General features: G+C 39.5%; 1 protein-coding gene across 8 annotated transcripts in view; it reads right to left on the bottom strand.

Annotated features, from left to right (window-relative positions):
- Nucleotides 1–17,319, bottom strand: part of LOC126470197 (catenin delta-2) — a 494,830-nt gene that overhangs the window by 87,584 nt on the left and 389,927 nt on the right. For 7 of the 8 annotated variants that reach the window (XM_050097862.1, XM_050097867.1, XM_050097861.1 and 4 more), the window contains 4 exons: nucleotides 8,394–8,453; nucleotides 7,368–7,574; nucleotides 479–698; nucleotides 111–264 (listed from right to left, as the gene is read on the bottom strand). In XM_050097862.1, coding sequence (XP_049953819.1) covers nucleotides 111–264; nucleotides 479–698; nucleotides 7,368–7,574; nucleotides 8,394–8,453 — 641 coding nt within the window. The remainder of the gene's footprint in view (nucleotides 1–110; nucleotides 265–478; nucleotides 699–7,367; nucleotides 7,575–8,393; nucleotides 8,454–17,319) is intronic. The other variant, XM_050097863.1, reaches the window with a different exon arrangement.

The following is a 17,319-nucleotide window of genomic DNA, read 5'->3' as shown; positions in this document are numbered from 1 at the left end:
TTTCTAACTCCACACTTTGTATTATAAAACATTGAAATTTAGAAATGTTATGATTATGTTAGAAATATAAGTAAATGAACACCAGATTAAGAGAGGAAAATGAGTCTTACCTCGCATGAGGACAAATTCCACAGAACTCCAGTCACCAGTTCTTTTACTTCAGAATCTGATGACTTCTGTAACAAATTAATTAATGAAGGTATCCCTCCAGCATTTTTAATAGCTCTTTTGTTTTCATCATTCTGCCTTCCATATGAGAGATTCCTGGTCAAAAATATAGTTACACATGTAAATTGTAAGACTACCATTAAACTGCTTATGCTTACTGATCAAGTATGAATGAAAAATATTGTCTAAAATGGCTGACACCATTTCTAAAATTATGTATGTCCTTTTATGTGCACTTGCTTTCAAAAAACACAGAACATAAATACTGCGAAAGAAAGAAAGAAAATTTTCTCTGATTGGATATACTTACCGTAAGGCTCCGCATGCATTTCTGTACACATCTGGACTCTCATGTGAAAGCAGTGAAACTAAGGGTGGGATGCCACCTAATGATCTTGTCTTTTGCTTATTTGGGTCATCCATGTAGCATAAATGCTGGAGGTATGCAGCTGCATTAGCTTTTATTACATTATTTGGATTATTGAGGAATCCAATAACTTCAGTCAGATTAGGATCCCGCCATCGCATGCCTGAAACCAAAACAGTGCTATCACAAATACATGCACAGACTGACAAAACAATGACAAGGTAGTAGACATCAAACTGTGAGCTGCCCTTCATTCTGAAGTAGTCATTCATGTAAAACTGAAGCAATGTTATTCTGAAACACTAAATTGTGACATTTTATTATTTAATAATGACAAAGAATAGTTATGGCAAATATGTAAGTAATACTACAGTTAAAGAATTACAAAATCAAACATACTCCTGGACATACTGAACTAATATCACTCAGTCACACAGGAATAGGCAGTCTGCAGAGTTTTAGCACATGTATGACAATTTTCACACTTCTTACAGGCAAGTACATATGACCACACTAATTGCTGAAATTATCACATACACTTCAATAAGTTTAAAGATATCCATTTATGAAAACTGGTCCATATGCACTATATTTCATTATTAAATAATGAAACACACCAGTCACTGAAGAACAGAAGTGCAACATCCTACATTTAAAAAAAAAAAGTAATTTTCTATTGTATGATTACTGGCACTATAAGAAGCATGGTTGACAGAAAAATTTATTAACTTCAAAGAAAAGAATGACCTACTCTGAAACATGCAACATTTTTATTAAATAAATATCACAAAACTATGAAATTATGTATGTTAGACACAAACATTCACTAAGGATGGCAAAAATGTCACCTATTGGAGCTGTATGTTCCTTTAACTAGTAAAACATTAAGAAAGGTTAGAGGAAATGGGGACTTTTGAAAGGAAAAGTTACAACAGGCTTAGAATAGTGTCAGTCCAGACAAGGGGCAGTGATGTTGAAAGAAAAAAGTAAATAACAACAATTCAATATTTTCAATTAATTTGGTGTTTTAAATGGAAATTGCTTGGGATTCTGATTCCAAAATGTTTCCCTCTGTTTGGCTGTCACTCAGCACAGACAAAAGAACACAACATAACAAATAACTAAAACAGGATGTCAGTGAAGAAAGAAGTTTCTCTCTTCTGAAATGGGAAGTGGTTTACAATCATTCACATCATTTAAACAAAGTGGACGTGATAAGTAGTAGACATGCAGCAGTAGCAGCAGCAGAAGCAGCTTGCCACTGCAAAATATAATGTTCTGTGGCATGCAAGGATATAGTAGGACAGAGTAGTGGTACTAGGTGCAGTTGGAAGGGGGGGGGGGGGGGGGGGGAAGGTGTTTGAGGTCAGTGGGGTTATGGGAACATAGTATACACTACTGGTCATTAAAATTGCTACATCAAGAAGAAATGCAGATGATAAACGGATATTCATTGGACACATATATTATACTAGAACTGACATGTAATTATATTTTCACGCAATTTGGGTGCATAGATCCTGATAAATCAGTACCCAGAACAACCACCTCTAGCTGTAATAAGGGCCTTGATATGCCTGCACATTGAGTCAAACAGAACTTTGATGGCGTGTATAGGTACAGCTACCCATGCAGCTTCAACACGATACCACAGTTCATCAAGAGAAGTGACTAGCGTATTGTGACGAGCCAGTTGCTCTGCCATCATTGATCAGACATTTTCAGTTGGTGAGAGATCTGGAGAATGTGCTGGCCAAGGCAGCAGCTGAACATTTTCTGTATCCAGAAAGGCCCATACAGGACCTGCAACATGCGGTTGTGCATTATCCTGCTGAAATGTAGGGTTTCGCAGGGATCGAATGAAGGATAGAGCCATGGGTTGTAACACATCTAAAATGTAACGTTCACTGTTCAAAGTGCCGTCAATTAGAACAAGAGGTGACCGATATGTGTAACCAATGGCATCCCATAGCATCATGCTGGGTGATACGCCAGTATGGTGATGACGAATACCTGCTTCCAATGTGCGTTCACCATGATGTCGTCAAACATAGATGCGACCATCATGATGCTGTAAACAGAACCTAGATTCATTCGAAAAAATGACGTTTTGCCATTCGTGCACCCACGTTCGTCGTTGAGTACACCATCGCAGGCATTTCTGTCTGTGATGCAGCGTCAAGGGTAACCGCAGCCATGGTGTCTGAGCTGATAGTCCATGCTGCTGAAAATGTCGTCAAAATGTTCGTGCAGATGGTTGTTGTCTTGCAAACGTCCCCATCTGTTGACTCGGGGATCGAGACGTGGCTGCACTGTCCGTTACAACCATGTGGATAAGATGCCTGTCATCTCGACTGCTAGTTATATGAGGCCGTTGGGATCCAGCACAGCGTTCCGTATTACCCTCCTGAACCCACCGATTCCATATTTTGCAAACAGTCATTGGATCTCGACCAACGCGAGCAGCAATGTTGCGATACGATAAACCGCAATCGCCATACGCAACAATCTGACCTTTATCAAAGTCGGAAATGTGATGGTACGCATTTCTCCTCCTTACATGAGGCATCACAACAACGTTTCACCAGGCAACGCCGGTCAACTGCTGTTTGCGTATGAGAAATTGGTTGGAAACTTTCCTCATGTCAGCAGGTTGTAGGTGTCGCCACCGGCACCAACCTTGTGTGAATGCTCTGGAAAGCTAATCATTTGCATATCACAGCACCTTCTTCCTGTCGGTTAAATTTCACGTCTGCAGCAAGTCATCTTCATGGTGTAGCAACTTTAATGGCCAGTAGTGTATATTGCAGGGAGGGTTCCTCAAATCCTCAGGCCCACCCCAGAACCTACCTACCCCCCCCCCCCCCTCCCCCAATCCCTACCCACTCCCTGCACTCCTACCTTCTACATGCTTCCTAAAGCCCATAACCTCAACCACACATCACATGGCATTGTGGCCAGTTACTGTGCCCCCACTGAAAGGGGCTCTGCTCTCGTGGACCATCTATCTTCCTCCACTGACTTCCTGCAGTCCCTGTCCCTTTACCACACAGCACCCTACTCGTCACTACTGATTCCACCTCTCTCTACTTTAACACCCTGATGCCCTTGGCCTTGGTGCTATTGTACACCGCCTTTCCTGATGCCCCATCTGATTCCCAACCTGCAACCTCCTTCCTGGTCACCATGCCAACTATATCCTCACCCACAATTACTTCACATTTCGTCACCTATTAACAAGTCTGTGCCCCAGAACAGGCACCTGCATGGTACCATCTTATGCCAACTTATTCGTGGGCCATCTGCAGGAATCTTTCCTAACCACCCAGAATCCCAAACCCCTCACCTGGCTCTGATTTAAAGATGATACCTTCATGATCTGGAACAAAGGTGAGGACACACTACCCACATTCTTCCAGGACCTCAGCACCCTCTCCCCAATTTGCTTCACCTTGTCTTCTTCAACCCAACAAGCCACCTTTCTCGATATTGACCTCCACCTCCTCAAAGATGTCTACATCAGTATCTCTATCCATACCAACCCTACCAACCAACAGCAATACCTCCTATTTGACAGCTGCCACTCACTCCCTACCAAGAAGTCCCTTCCATACACCCTAGCCACCTGTGGCCAACACATCTGTAGTTACCAGCAGTCCTTCTCTAAATATAGCACGGGTCTCACTGAGGCCTCCACAGACAAATTACCCTCCCAACCTTGTACAGAAACATATCTCCTGTGCCTTGTCTCTCCAGTCACCTAACACCTCCCACATTTGCACTGTCTAGTCACAAAGGACCATCCCCCTCATGACTCAGCGCTACCCAGTATTGCAGCAACTAAATTACATTCTCTGCCAGGGTTTTGACTACCTCTTTTTGTGCCCTGAAATAGCAATATTCTGCCCACTATCCTTCCCACCCCTCCCATAGTGGTACTCTAAGACCCTCTGAACCTATGCAATTTCTTTGTCCATCCCTATTCCATCCCTGCTTCCAACCCCTTGACTCATGGCTCATATCCCTGTAATGGACCTGGATGCAAGATCTGTCCCATACATTCTCCCACCACCACCACCACCACCACCACCACCACCACCTACTCCAGTCTCAACACAAGCATTACCCATACCATCAAAGGCAGAACTAACTGTGAAAACATTCAAGTGATCCACAAACTAAGCTGCAACCACGTGGGCATGACAACCAACATGCTGTCTGTCCACAGGAATAGCCACCAACAGTGGTCAAGAGAGAGCTGGACCACCCAGCTGCTGAACATGCTGCCCAACACAACGTGCTTCACTTCAACGACTGCTTTACAGCCTGTGCCATCTGTATCCTTCCTACCAAGAGTAGCTTTTCTGAATTGTGCAGGAGGGAACTCTACTTGCAATATAGCCTACATTCCCATAACCCCCCTAGCCTTCAGTAGTCCCTGTCCTTCACCCACTTATCCTCTTCCCTCCTCCCACTTCAGCACTAAACAGCCTTCTCGTCTACCAATGCACCCACTACACCTGACCCCCCCCCCCCACCCCTTCCTCTCTCTCTCTCTCTCTCTCTCTCTCTCTCTCTAACTCTTTTCTTTCAGCTCCTCTGCCCCTCCCTTTTAAACCTCATGACTGTCCCTAACAGCCCTAACCTTTCCCCACAATATCCCCTGCATGCTCCCACCAACACCACGACACCCTCCCCCAACCCTACTCTGCTATGTCTACCCCTAATCACCCCTCCATCCCCCTAATTGTGCTTGCATGAATGTATATGTGTGTGTGTGTGTGTGTGTGTGTTTTCTAAGTTAGAAGGGCTTTTGGCCAAAAGCTCACATGTGTAGAAGTCTCTTTGTTGTACTTATCTGTGACTCAACATTTCTTCTATATGAAGAATAGCACTCTACCCTTTTTCATAATATTGTCATCATTCCATCTCGCATTTTACACTGTTTGTATTAACTAGTAAAATGTTACTATACAGTGTGTATGAGATTATTGTGTTTTTGAATATGACAGGTATTACCTACATGTTTTGTCTATATGTAACATGCAAAACTTTTGTAATTGTCACTTCTGTGCATAAGCTTGTGTTAAACACTGAAATGTCTGAAGTCATGGGATACATCCTAATGTCACCTCCTCAAAGATGGCCTCTTTTTGTATGGCATAGTGCAGCAGCTTGACATGGCATGGATTCAATGAGTCCCCTGCATAAATACTGAGCCATGCTGCCTCTACAGCCATCCATAATGGCAAAAGTGTTGCTGGTGTTGGATTTTGTGCACAAACTGACCAAATGTTTGATAGGATTGACGTTTGGGAAGTCTGGGTGGCCAAATAATTCACTTGATTTATCACAAATGTTCTTCAAACCGATCGCGAACAGTTGTGGTCTGGTGACACGACATCACTGTTTGGAATATGAAGTTCATAAATGGCTGCAAATGGTCTACAAGTAGCTGAAAATAACCATTTCCAGTCAATGATCAGTTCAGTTGGACCCAGTCCATCCCCTGTAAACACAGCCCACATCATTAAGAAGCCACTACCAACTTGCACAGTGTCCTGTTGACAACTGCGTGTATGGCTTCGGGGGACCTGTACCACACTTTAATCCTACCATCAGCTCTTACCAACTGAAAACAGGACTAGGTCACAGTTTTCCAGTTGTCTAGGGTCCAACTGATATTGTCACAAGCCCATGAGAGATGCTGCAGACAATGTTGTGTTGTCAGCAAAGGCGTCAGTCATCTCCTGCCATAGCCCACTAATGCCAAATTTCACTGCACTATTCCAATGGATATGTTCATCATATGTCCTACATTAATTTCTGCGGTTACTTCACACAGTGTTGCTTGTCTGTTAGCACTGACAACATTACACAAACACTACTGCTCTTGGTCATTAAGTGAAGGCCAACAGCCACTGCATTGTCTGTGGTGGGAGGTACTGCTCAAAATTTGGTATTCTTGGCATATTGTTGACACTGTGGATCTTGGAATGCTGAATTCCCTAACGATTGCTGAGACAGTATGTTTCATGCGTCTAGTTCCAACTATCATTCCACATTCAAAGTCTTAATTCCTGTTGTGCGGTCATAATCCTACCGGAAACCTTTTCACATGAATCACCTGAGTAAAAATTACTGCTCTGCCAACGCACTGCCCTTTTGTACCTTGTGTACATGACACTACCACCATCTGTGTATGTGGATATCTCTAGTCTATGACTTGTCACCTCAGTGCATTGATGACAACACATCTGCAACCAATCTTGTGACTACGCGCTGAATTCATTTTATTAATTGATGTTAAGATGGCCAATTGCTCTGCTGAAACTAGTAATCAACGATTGTTAAAAAGGTTCTTATCCGTACTATTAAAGTACTTTATATAAAAATCTTTAATATTTAACATTTCCACTTGGGTTTAAACTATTCCTTTTTAAATCTGTAAATGTTGTAAGAGCACAAGTTGATTAACACTGGCATTGTAATTTTCTTGGACCTTTGTAACCATGCTCCATTACAGGTCTTTGACAAACGTTATTTCGCTTTTACACACAGTATTTATATTCTTCAGCTTATACTGAAATTTGTAGACATCTTTGGCAGTTAAATTAGTCAGAACATTCCTCGGATTGTTGTGGCTAAATTGTGAATGATTGTAAACAGATTTTGCATGAAGTATGAGATTGCATTACTTTTTGTAAAGGAACTGTGTCTGTTTCATGACAAGTTGTGGAAGAAGATGAGGGCTCTTGACTGATGTTTGAATACATATAATTTATAACCTATAGTTAAGTCATAATATTATTAAATTCTATACTACAAATACCTCTCTGGTCATCATCAATTGAAGGTGAAGGGATTGCAGGATGCATTGACAAGTGTTTCCTCAATTCTTCTTCATCTTCAAAAATTGTTCTTGGAACAGCACCATTCTCTTCATACACTCTAGGGTCTGCACCATTAGTGCCATAAGCTGCTGGTACAGTGCCATATGGAGATGGTGGGTATCCATAAACCAGTTTCGGATCTTCTCCTATAACAAGAAAAGAGAGATTTGTCTTTCTTTGATTGTGACTGAAAATAACCATATACCACATGCCATGATCCTCTGCTGTATCCCTTCCTGATAGCTGTATCCCTTCCTGATAAACTCCCAAACTAGATTTTCATTCACATCTCATGAAATTTCATACACAAAACAAATTAGGTCTTATACAAATACAAGTAGTAGTTTAATTTGATCTGGCATTAATTTCTTAAATGTTTCTTTGAAGAATAAGATAAATCACAAATATGAATTATCGAAGCTAATTTTCTTGTTGTAAAAGGATGCTACAAATGTTGCAGAATAAGCGGTCTGACAGTCACTAGCTCAGTACTTTAACAAAAGCGGTGATTAAGGTGTCATGCAAAACTGAATACCATTTGCTAAAGTTCAGCTTTTAACTGCAAAACATACACAGTAAATACATCTTTTAAATAAATGAATCAATTAAAAACAGTCATATGAATTCTTAAAAGAAACCAAATCTACTCTTTAATATGTGCATTGATATTAATGTCTATGGTAATATACAAACATAAAATATGTAACTGTAATTAATCAGCACACTATATACATAACAATTAGTCAGGGGGAAAATGAACACTTCATATCTCACACCAATTAAAATTTTATACACCTGCAAAAAATTCTCCCTGTCATAAAAATGGATGGATAATAGGCAATTAACGATGATAGTGACTTCCACACAAAAAGGTTTCATAGCAATGGAATGACAATGTCCTACAGTGGCTATGTACAAATGGATGAAAACAGGAATGGGAAAAGGATTATGCAATATTCACTCACCATGTGTTAATTGAGATGGTTCACCTGATTCATCAATGTTCCAGGGATGAGAAATGTGATCTACCAAAATATCAAACACATTTAAATATCAGCCCACAGCAATAAACAACAATAAGAAAGTTCTAATTAATTATAAATTCCAATTAGTTTTACTGCTATGCATACTGTATTTGTGGTAGGTGTTTTTATTTCTCTACAAACATTTGACTATTTCCACAGATTGTTAGATTTGTAAAGTCTTGAAGCTACAATATCTGATTTCCACATCAATGTTCTCAAGTCCCTTTTTTCTTTTTTTTTTTTTGTTCAATACAATTAGAGCTCAACTCTGCTGGACAGTCTTGCATTACATGATGCATTCAGGGTAAAGATTAATACATTTGGAAAATTTAAAAGATTCAAGAAGTATGGGTCTGATGAAAATATAAAAGTCCTGATGTTTTATCATTTCAGTTGGTAATGAAAACAACTTTTATGAGTGCTGGCAAATAAAATGAGAATTATTTAATGATGTTCTGTTTCTCTATTTCAGTCTGCCAGTCACAATTATTTGGGCATGTCACTGACAGATCTCTACTATTTAAATTATTAATTAACAACACTCAAATGCAGAGTAGAAGGTAAAGGTAACATAAAAAAAGCAGACAGAAAATTTCTGTTCTCTCTCTCTCTCTCTCTCTCTCTCTCTCTCTCTCTCTCTCTCTCTCTCTGTGTGTGTGTGTGTGTGTGTGTGTGTGTGTGTGTGTGTGTGTGTGGGTGCGCGCACGCTGAATACAGAGACAGGGAAAGTTAGAACTGGAGACTGCACTAAAGGCCAGATATTACACGAGAGAGAAGAGGGGTATTAAATGCCATACAAGATGACATTACTTGCTGGATAGGGTTCACACACACACACACACACACACACACACACACACACACACACACACACACACACAGATATATATGCTGGCACACACTCAGTCTAACATTTGCAAATAGCTTGTATGAAGTTAGGTGCGTATAATTTTATTACCATCCAGCTAGGAGCAAAAGAAGCCTATTAGCAGCAGTCACCATCTCCTAATTCGAATTTAAAATGTTTAGAGATTTCATTGTTTAGTTCAACAAATTATTAAGGTCAGTAGATTAAGTGAATCTCAAAATTTAGCTCAGGGATTACAGGCCTACCACTGTTTTCATATGATACAATCTGATTTCAAATGCAAACTACACTTTTGGCAAAGGCTTTTTAAGGAAGACTATTTTCCACAAGGAGCACTGAACAGATATGGTCACTTGTTTACAGTCAATCATCCAACCAAATCATTACTACTGCAATTCGCATTATCACTCTTTGTACTTGGGCTGAAGACTTTAATTTCATTTATTAGTCTGGGTCCTGAAGATCAAAAAAGATGTTGGTAACAGCCATGCAAAGCAAGATTAAGAAGATACCTCAGCAACCAAGTTTGTCTTAAGGGATTGCTGCATATGGAATACTGGATTTCAGGGTAATGTATGACAGATATTATCAAGTTACGCAAATCAAGTCTCCATGTACTGAAAAGTAAATGTGATCTTACTTCATACTACTTGTATACTGGATGTGATTTAGCGGTTTTATACTTTATCTATTATAATAGGTAGCATTCGCACATATTAAGCATATTTCATACAATTCAGCGACATGTTTCAAGAGAGAATCTATCATTATTAGATTGTCAACATTGGGCACATATGCTTAAAATACTAAAAATATGTTATGAATGCTGACAACCTGATGATGTAAGCATTCTCACTTGAAAAGTGCTGTTGAATTGTGGGAAACATGATTAAGGTGGTCGAATGCTATGAATTATAATTGGGTACTTATTTCTGTTAGTGAGAAACAAATAACGAGTGTGAATCACATCAGCAAACACAACACGAATTCATATCAAAACCTCAGAATTTTTCCTTATGGACTCAAATTTAGGCACAGGAAAGTACAGAGAAAGCCTAGACAAACAGAACATCCATACCTGACATTGTAAATGAAGAAATATCAATTTTGATATGACAACTTAATCCCACAAAATAAATTAGTTTGCAGGCATTAAAATCCATGAAAACAATAAACTGTTAGTATTAAGATGGTGTATTCTGTTCACAAAACCATCAGGAGCACTGGAGTGACACTAGGTGGCAATCAAAGCTTCCCAACAGTTAGGTTTAATAAAAAAAATTACAAGACCTTGCTAATGAATTCATAATGAATAATGAAAGATTGTCCCTCTGTGCATCCTCACAATAATTTCTGCATAAAATAATGGCACGTGACAAAAAAGACAATATATCGACTCTTACAACAGTTAAACATGCATAAACTGATCCTTCATCCACCTGTGGAACAAAACTCCTGACTTCTGGAGTGGTTTGCCTGTATGCAAATATAGTCTACAGTTATTTCTTGTAACAATAAGGATTAAGAAAATTAACTAAGTAACCCTCCTCTTTACTCACTTTGGGCAACATTTTTGTTAGATGATGTCACCATGCTGCTCTGGTTCAACAAAGTGATGCATATGGTGTTTGTCAAGAAAACATACAGAAGCCACTAGTGGGTGGTTTTCCCACAAAATCTTTATGAATAATAGAGTAATATAGAAATCACCTTACGTCATTTGGATGAGTGTATTGAAAAGACAAGAAACTGCTGATACTAAACAAATGGAGCAATTACAAGTAATTCCTTCCTGCAAACTGAAAGAACTGTTAAAAAGAAAATGTTATTGCATTATGTGCCACAAGCACTGTAGCTAGAACTACTAAACACTGCTTGAGATAAAAAAGCAAAGCAATGGCAAAATTTTCTAAAGCTCTTCACACCTTCTCCTCTCCCCACATTAATTCCACTCCTAGGAATGTGAAAAATAATCAGAAAATGTAATTAATATAATTTGAGAAGTCTTGAATGGAATACAAATAATGGGAGCAGTAAAGATAATCACTCATCAAATAGCTAGGATATTGACTGATTGATTAATTGAGAGGGTATATGGGACCAAGCAGTGAGATCATCAGTCCTGCAAGTCAGTCACAGAAGAAAGAGAGTCCGTTAAAAGTGGATGGATCCAGTCAGGGGAGTCAAATTATAAAATAATGAAGTTAAAACACACACACAGTAAAAGGCATAAAAGGTGAGACCAAATCTAAAAACTGCAAAAAAGGGGCAGTCTTTCTAAGGGGGAGGGGGTCCCTGACAGAGAAGACATGCAGAGAGGTTCCAACCACAACCACCCTGCCCCTGCTGGAAATAAAAGCCACTTTCACAGAGGAAACTAAGGACCAGTTCAACCAACCATGAATCATCTGCTAATATTAAAATTAAGGAATCAGGATGACTATACTTAGCACAAAGGGCAAAAAGAAGGGGACATTCCACAAACATGTGAGGTACCACCAGTCTGGCTCCACAACCACACTGAGTAGGTGGTTCGTTATGTAGGAGGAAACAATGGGTGAGCCTGGTATGACCAATGCGTAGACAGCATAAAACAGTGGACTCACTCTGAGAGGAGTGGAAGAAAGAGTGCCAAACTGCAGTAGACTCCTTGATTGTGCAGAATTTATTACTATGAGCAGTGGCACACCAGATGTCATTCCATTTTTGGGCAAAGAGAGATTTGACCTACCACAAATTTGCAACTGGGATCATGAAAGATAATGTGGGTAAGTATCTGCTTCTCTAGCCAAACAGTCAGCCAGTTCATTATTCCCTGGATGCCCACATGGCTTGGGACCCAGAGAAAGACAACTGAGCAGGCAGCACGGCCAAGGGCAGAGAGGTGGTCATGAATAGCAGAGACCTAATGGTGATGAGAGTAGCATTGATCAATAGCCTACAAGCTGCTTATTGGGTTTGAGCAAATTAAAACACTGTGGTCTGAGGCCTGAGAAAATGGAGGGCTATGTGAATGGCTAGAAGCATTGCTGTGAACACAATACATGATCTCAGCAATAAATGGTGTTATAAGCCAGAAGGGGATATGAAAGCGTATCCCATCTTATCAACTGTCTTAGAACCATCAGTGCAGAAGATAATGGCACCCTGGAACTCTGCAAGGATGGCATGTACGAGACGCTGTAAAACCATAGGGGTGACAGATCTTAGGACCCCGGAACGGGTCTGCCCTAATCTGTGGTCTAGGCATCATGGGAGCAAATACACAGGGTGCATTCCTGTGAGTGGAGATAGAGATCCCAACAAGAGTGAAGTAAGACGCATGCTAACCAGCTATCCCGCCTGTGGGCAGGTGTCAAGAGGGAGACATCCATCATTTGCAAAGGGGACAGGGTGCACAGGATGATCAGGGAATTGGCGAACAGCAATTGCGTAAAAAACCAGGAGTAGAGGGGGAATCCCCACTTCTGTGAGGAGACTGTCAACGGGATTAGTGCAAAAGGCACTATCAGCCGGATGCACCCCACAATGGGGAACAGGTTCAAGTAGTTTCAAAGTGGAAGGAGCCGCTAAGCCATAAACGTGACTACCATAATCTAGTCTGGACAAGACCAGAGCATGGTAAAGCTGGAGAAGAGTGGTACAGTCTGCACCCCCAAGATGTGTAGGCCAGGAGGCAGAGAGCATTAAGCTTCCGCATGCATGTAGTCTTTAGGTGGCGAATATGGGGCAGCCATGTCAGCTTTTTATCAAAAATAAGGCAAAAGAAATGGGACTATGCTAGAACATCGAGGCGTTGGTTGCCTAAATAACTAGTCTGTTGAGTGCTCCAAAGGCACTTAAAAAAGAGTAAATTAGTTGCAAAGCCTTTGGATTATATTTTTCCTCAGACTGAAGAATGTTGTCAGAAAGGTTAGTAACTATTTAAACCATGTTTACATGACTATCAACTGCTCAAAACATCAACTCTATTGTGAGAGGTTACCTTTTCTACCAATCACATTTTACTGTATGGATATTATGAGCATCTCCCCCTTTATTTTCTTCTCTTAATTTTTTACTAAAAAATATTCTTTGTAAAGATGATACACAGAACTCATCGCCAAATGAAACTAGTTTTTCCTTTATGTAAGTTGGTCTTTCTTTTATTTACAAGGAAAATATTGTAACTAAATATATGTTTGGGAATATTGTTCTATCACCTGATGCACAGGCAGTTTGGAACAGCTGAGAATGAACAATCTGCATATGAAGCTACTGGATGAAATCTCTGAGTTTATTATAGAAATGTCAGAAATTGAAGGACGTATTTCAAAACAATTATCCAGTTGCATCACTGAATGACATGACAGTTTAAAAACAGAGGGAGGAAAGTCCATAAAAAGTACAAAGAAAAACATTTTAAGCAGTTATGCCTCCAAGAATAATGCGTGCATCAAAAATTTCACCATGCTGTATATTGTTCAGGCAAACGAGCAAATTGAGGGTAAGAAGAAAATTGCTCAGCCTGGCAATGAAAGATTTTTTTAAGGAAAAATGCACTTAATTTTTGACACAGTTATTCAGTCAATGCACTTCCTCCAGTGTATTTTCTGTGGGTAAATTATGTGCCTGAACTGCAATTCTGACAAAGGTCTGTGCAGTACTTATCTACAATTGCTCTCGTAAGTTCTTCCCTGCACCCAAAATGTTTGCAACCCACAAATTTCTTTAAATACAGGACTAGATGGAAGTCAAAGGGCATCAGATCTGGTGAATATCATGAATATTCCAACAATTAATATTCCAAATCCCTCATTTTCATTCTTTTACTGCGGAAAAATTTTTCTTCTGCAAATCATGTTGTTTCTCATATACTTTTTGAATCTAGTTGGGCCACAAGAAATGCACAGCATTTGCTGGTTCTTGTTGTAATCTTTAGAGAGTACAAAAAAATGTTTTGCATTCTAGAAACCAATGACAAAAACTTTTCCAGGAATATGAAACTAACTGCCTTTTCTGGTGCACCACCAGTGGCTCACACCCACTGTTTTGATTGGGTTTTTGTTTATAGCATGAAGTGGTTGATCCACATCTTGTTCAAAGTGACAAATCAATGAACCCAACTGATTGGATTGTTTTTAAAATTGTCAAAATACAGCTCAGAAAATTTGATTTTGGTCAGTGTACAACATAGAACCCATACTGCATAAAGCTTTTTCATAAATAATTCTTCATGAAAAATGTTCTTTACTCTCTTCCAGTATGCATATGGATCAGCTCTTTTTACACACACTTCTAATGTCAACTGTCAAATACAACAATCTGGCCTTTCTCGACTACTTCATCTATGGTTGCTCTTTGGGATGTTCTTCAGCTGTATCTTAAAAAGAAATGTGAACACCTTTCAGTTCAGTCAAACATTTCTTAGCTACTGAAAATGAGGAAGACTCCTTATCAATCATCAACTTAAGACAATTTCCACTAGCAAAACTAAGATTTTAATGGCACCACAATATTTCAACTCATTTCAAAATGTACCAATACACCAAAAAACAAAATTTCATTAATGGTAATGCATGGTTTGCCTCAGACTTTACTGTGGTTTTTCATTTCTTGTATATTTTCATTGTTAAATCCAGAAAACTGACTGGTACATATGAAAAGAGCATGAGAAGGTTGGCTACATCAAAAATAGTTTAGGGCAATCTGAAACACCATATGCACAGAGTGTAGACATATGGAGTTAACCATCTCTGATGATTTTCACATTGAATCATACAACTGGTTGGTGTAATTTACAGAATATTTGGTAAAAGAAGATAAGGACAATTCCAATGCCTGCTCAGAAAATTGAAGCAGCATCCAGAGTCCTAAAATTTTAGTGTCTGTACAGCTGAGCTGTGCGAGGCAAATCATGAAGACAACAAATGGTTTTGATGGTGAAATAATTGAGGAAACAGAGATGGAGTCAACTTACAGGATATGGGGGAAGAGTACCTTGTGTACTACTATCAACTCCCTTAACCCCTCCAATACTCAATTCACAAATGGTGTATGGAAAGATCTACTGTCCATAAACAACTGGAAAAGGTTTAATTTCTGTTATTTCACCAGCACAATCATTTCTAAAAATATATGTGGAATGAAGTAATACACTGTTTGATTCTTCTTGGGGCATTCATTCATTCTTTTAACAAGTATCCCTATGGTGTGAACTGTTCCTCTTTTAGTGTCTGACAGTGGAGTACACCGAGTGTGTGTATTGTTTTCATTCTGAATAAAGGAACCTGTGATTAACATTTCAATCCTCCTTTGGACCTTCTCTATACACTGTATGGATCCCATCTTGCATGGAGTACAAAATGGTGAGCAATACTCAAGAACACATGGAAAAAGGGCTTTGTCATGAACCTCACTGTAGATGAATTTATTTTTCCTTCCACTGAATGTTAGGCTGGCCATATCTCAGCCCATGTCAGATTGTTCCAGATGCACCCCTAATTATTTTACAGTTTACATATACTCCTGGATATTTCACCATTGTGACTGTTTCCAATGACTTATCACCACTTCTGAAATTTAGAAATAATAGGTCTTTTAGCCTTTTTATGTTAAATATTTTTGTGTTGAGGGTCAACGGCCAGTTCATATACTCAGTGCCAATTCTCTGCAGGTCATTCTGTATTTTGCTATATTTGTCTGACCTTCCATCTAGCCTGCATATGATAAAATTGCTGCAAATAGCCTCTTGCATCTCCCAAGACCATCCACAAAGTTATATAAGGGGTGTTCATAAAGAAATGAGCCGGAGCCATAATTACAGAAACCAGTACATGTATGTCAGAAGTATTGACCCTGGCTGTTGAGACACTTGTCCCACTGTGACACAAAGTGGTGAATGGCTGTCTCATAAGATTCCCGGGTGTGCAATGTTAACTACTTCCGTATGCACAACTGGAAGTTGTCATCCGAGGTGAATTGATTGCCCCTCGGAGCCTTCCCTGTGAATAAATATCAATAATATTGCACAAGACTAATTTCGGACCTCTCTGTCCAATGGACACATAAAATTCCATTTTAAAGCAGGGCATCGTTCAGGCAGGTGGTGAAGGCAATGTAGGATGTTTACATGAGGTGACATTCACCAATGTCTGTCTCTGGAGTACAAGAATATAGTGTCTGATTATGTGCATCTGTCTGCCTACAGCATCCTCTCGGGGACCTACAATTTCAGCAAGACAATTCACCACTTCACTGCTTCCATATTTTGTTGAAGTTTTGTGAAATACGCCACCAGTACAAAAGAATTTTGTGTAACCATTTTAGAAGTTTCATTATGCACAGAACTTAAGATATGTAATAATCTGTCAAGAAAAGTTGAGAGAATGAATGACACAAAATGAAGTTCTGAAATTTCTAAACACTATATCTCTGACTTTGTCTACTGCATCGTTTCCATATTGAATAACTAATCCACTCACACACACTTTTAATATGGTTCTTCCTCATACTAATGCCTTAATGAAGGCTAAATCTTAACCCAAGATGTGGTGATTTTTTCCTCACCTTGTTTTGTTCCAGAATGTGCTAAGGTAAGTAAACATTTTGTTAATGATAATCTAGTTTCTGAGAGGTGGAAATATATTCAACTTTCAATGAATATCTCATTATTCTATCTTTAGTGCCCACCTACTGAAGCATACTTCCCAATGCATCAGCACATAGAATGAGAAATAGACAGAGAGAGAGAGAGAGAGAGAGAGAGAGAGAGAGAGAGAGAGCAGGAAGAGGGTGCAAGGAGGAGGGGGGGAGGGGGGGAGAAGAGAAGGAAAGAATCAGAGTAATTCTCACGCCTCCAGAAAACCAATTCCTCTCAGTGGTCTTTGTTATGGGAATAATATGTGCACAGGAGAGTATCTACAATGTGCTACCTACTCACACACCAGTGATACAATTTTTCATAAACAGGAACCTTTTCCACTATCTACAAGACATTGATGTCTTCCACCCTCCTCC

The sequence above is a fragment of the Schistocerca serialis genome, chromosome 3 (genome assembly GCF_023864345.2).
Source record: "Schistocerca serialis cubense isolate TAMUIC-IGC-003099 chromosome 3, iqSchSeri2.2, whole genome shotgun sequence".
In the NCBI taxonomy this organism is placed as follows: Eukaryota; Metazoa; Arthropoda; class Insecta; order Orthoptera; family Acrididae; genus Schistocerca; species Schistocerca serialis.
This window is presented reverse-complemented; position numbering and strand designations above follow the sequence as displayed.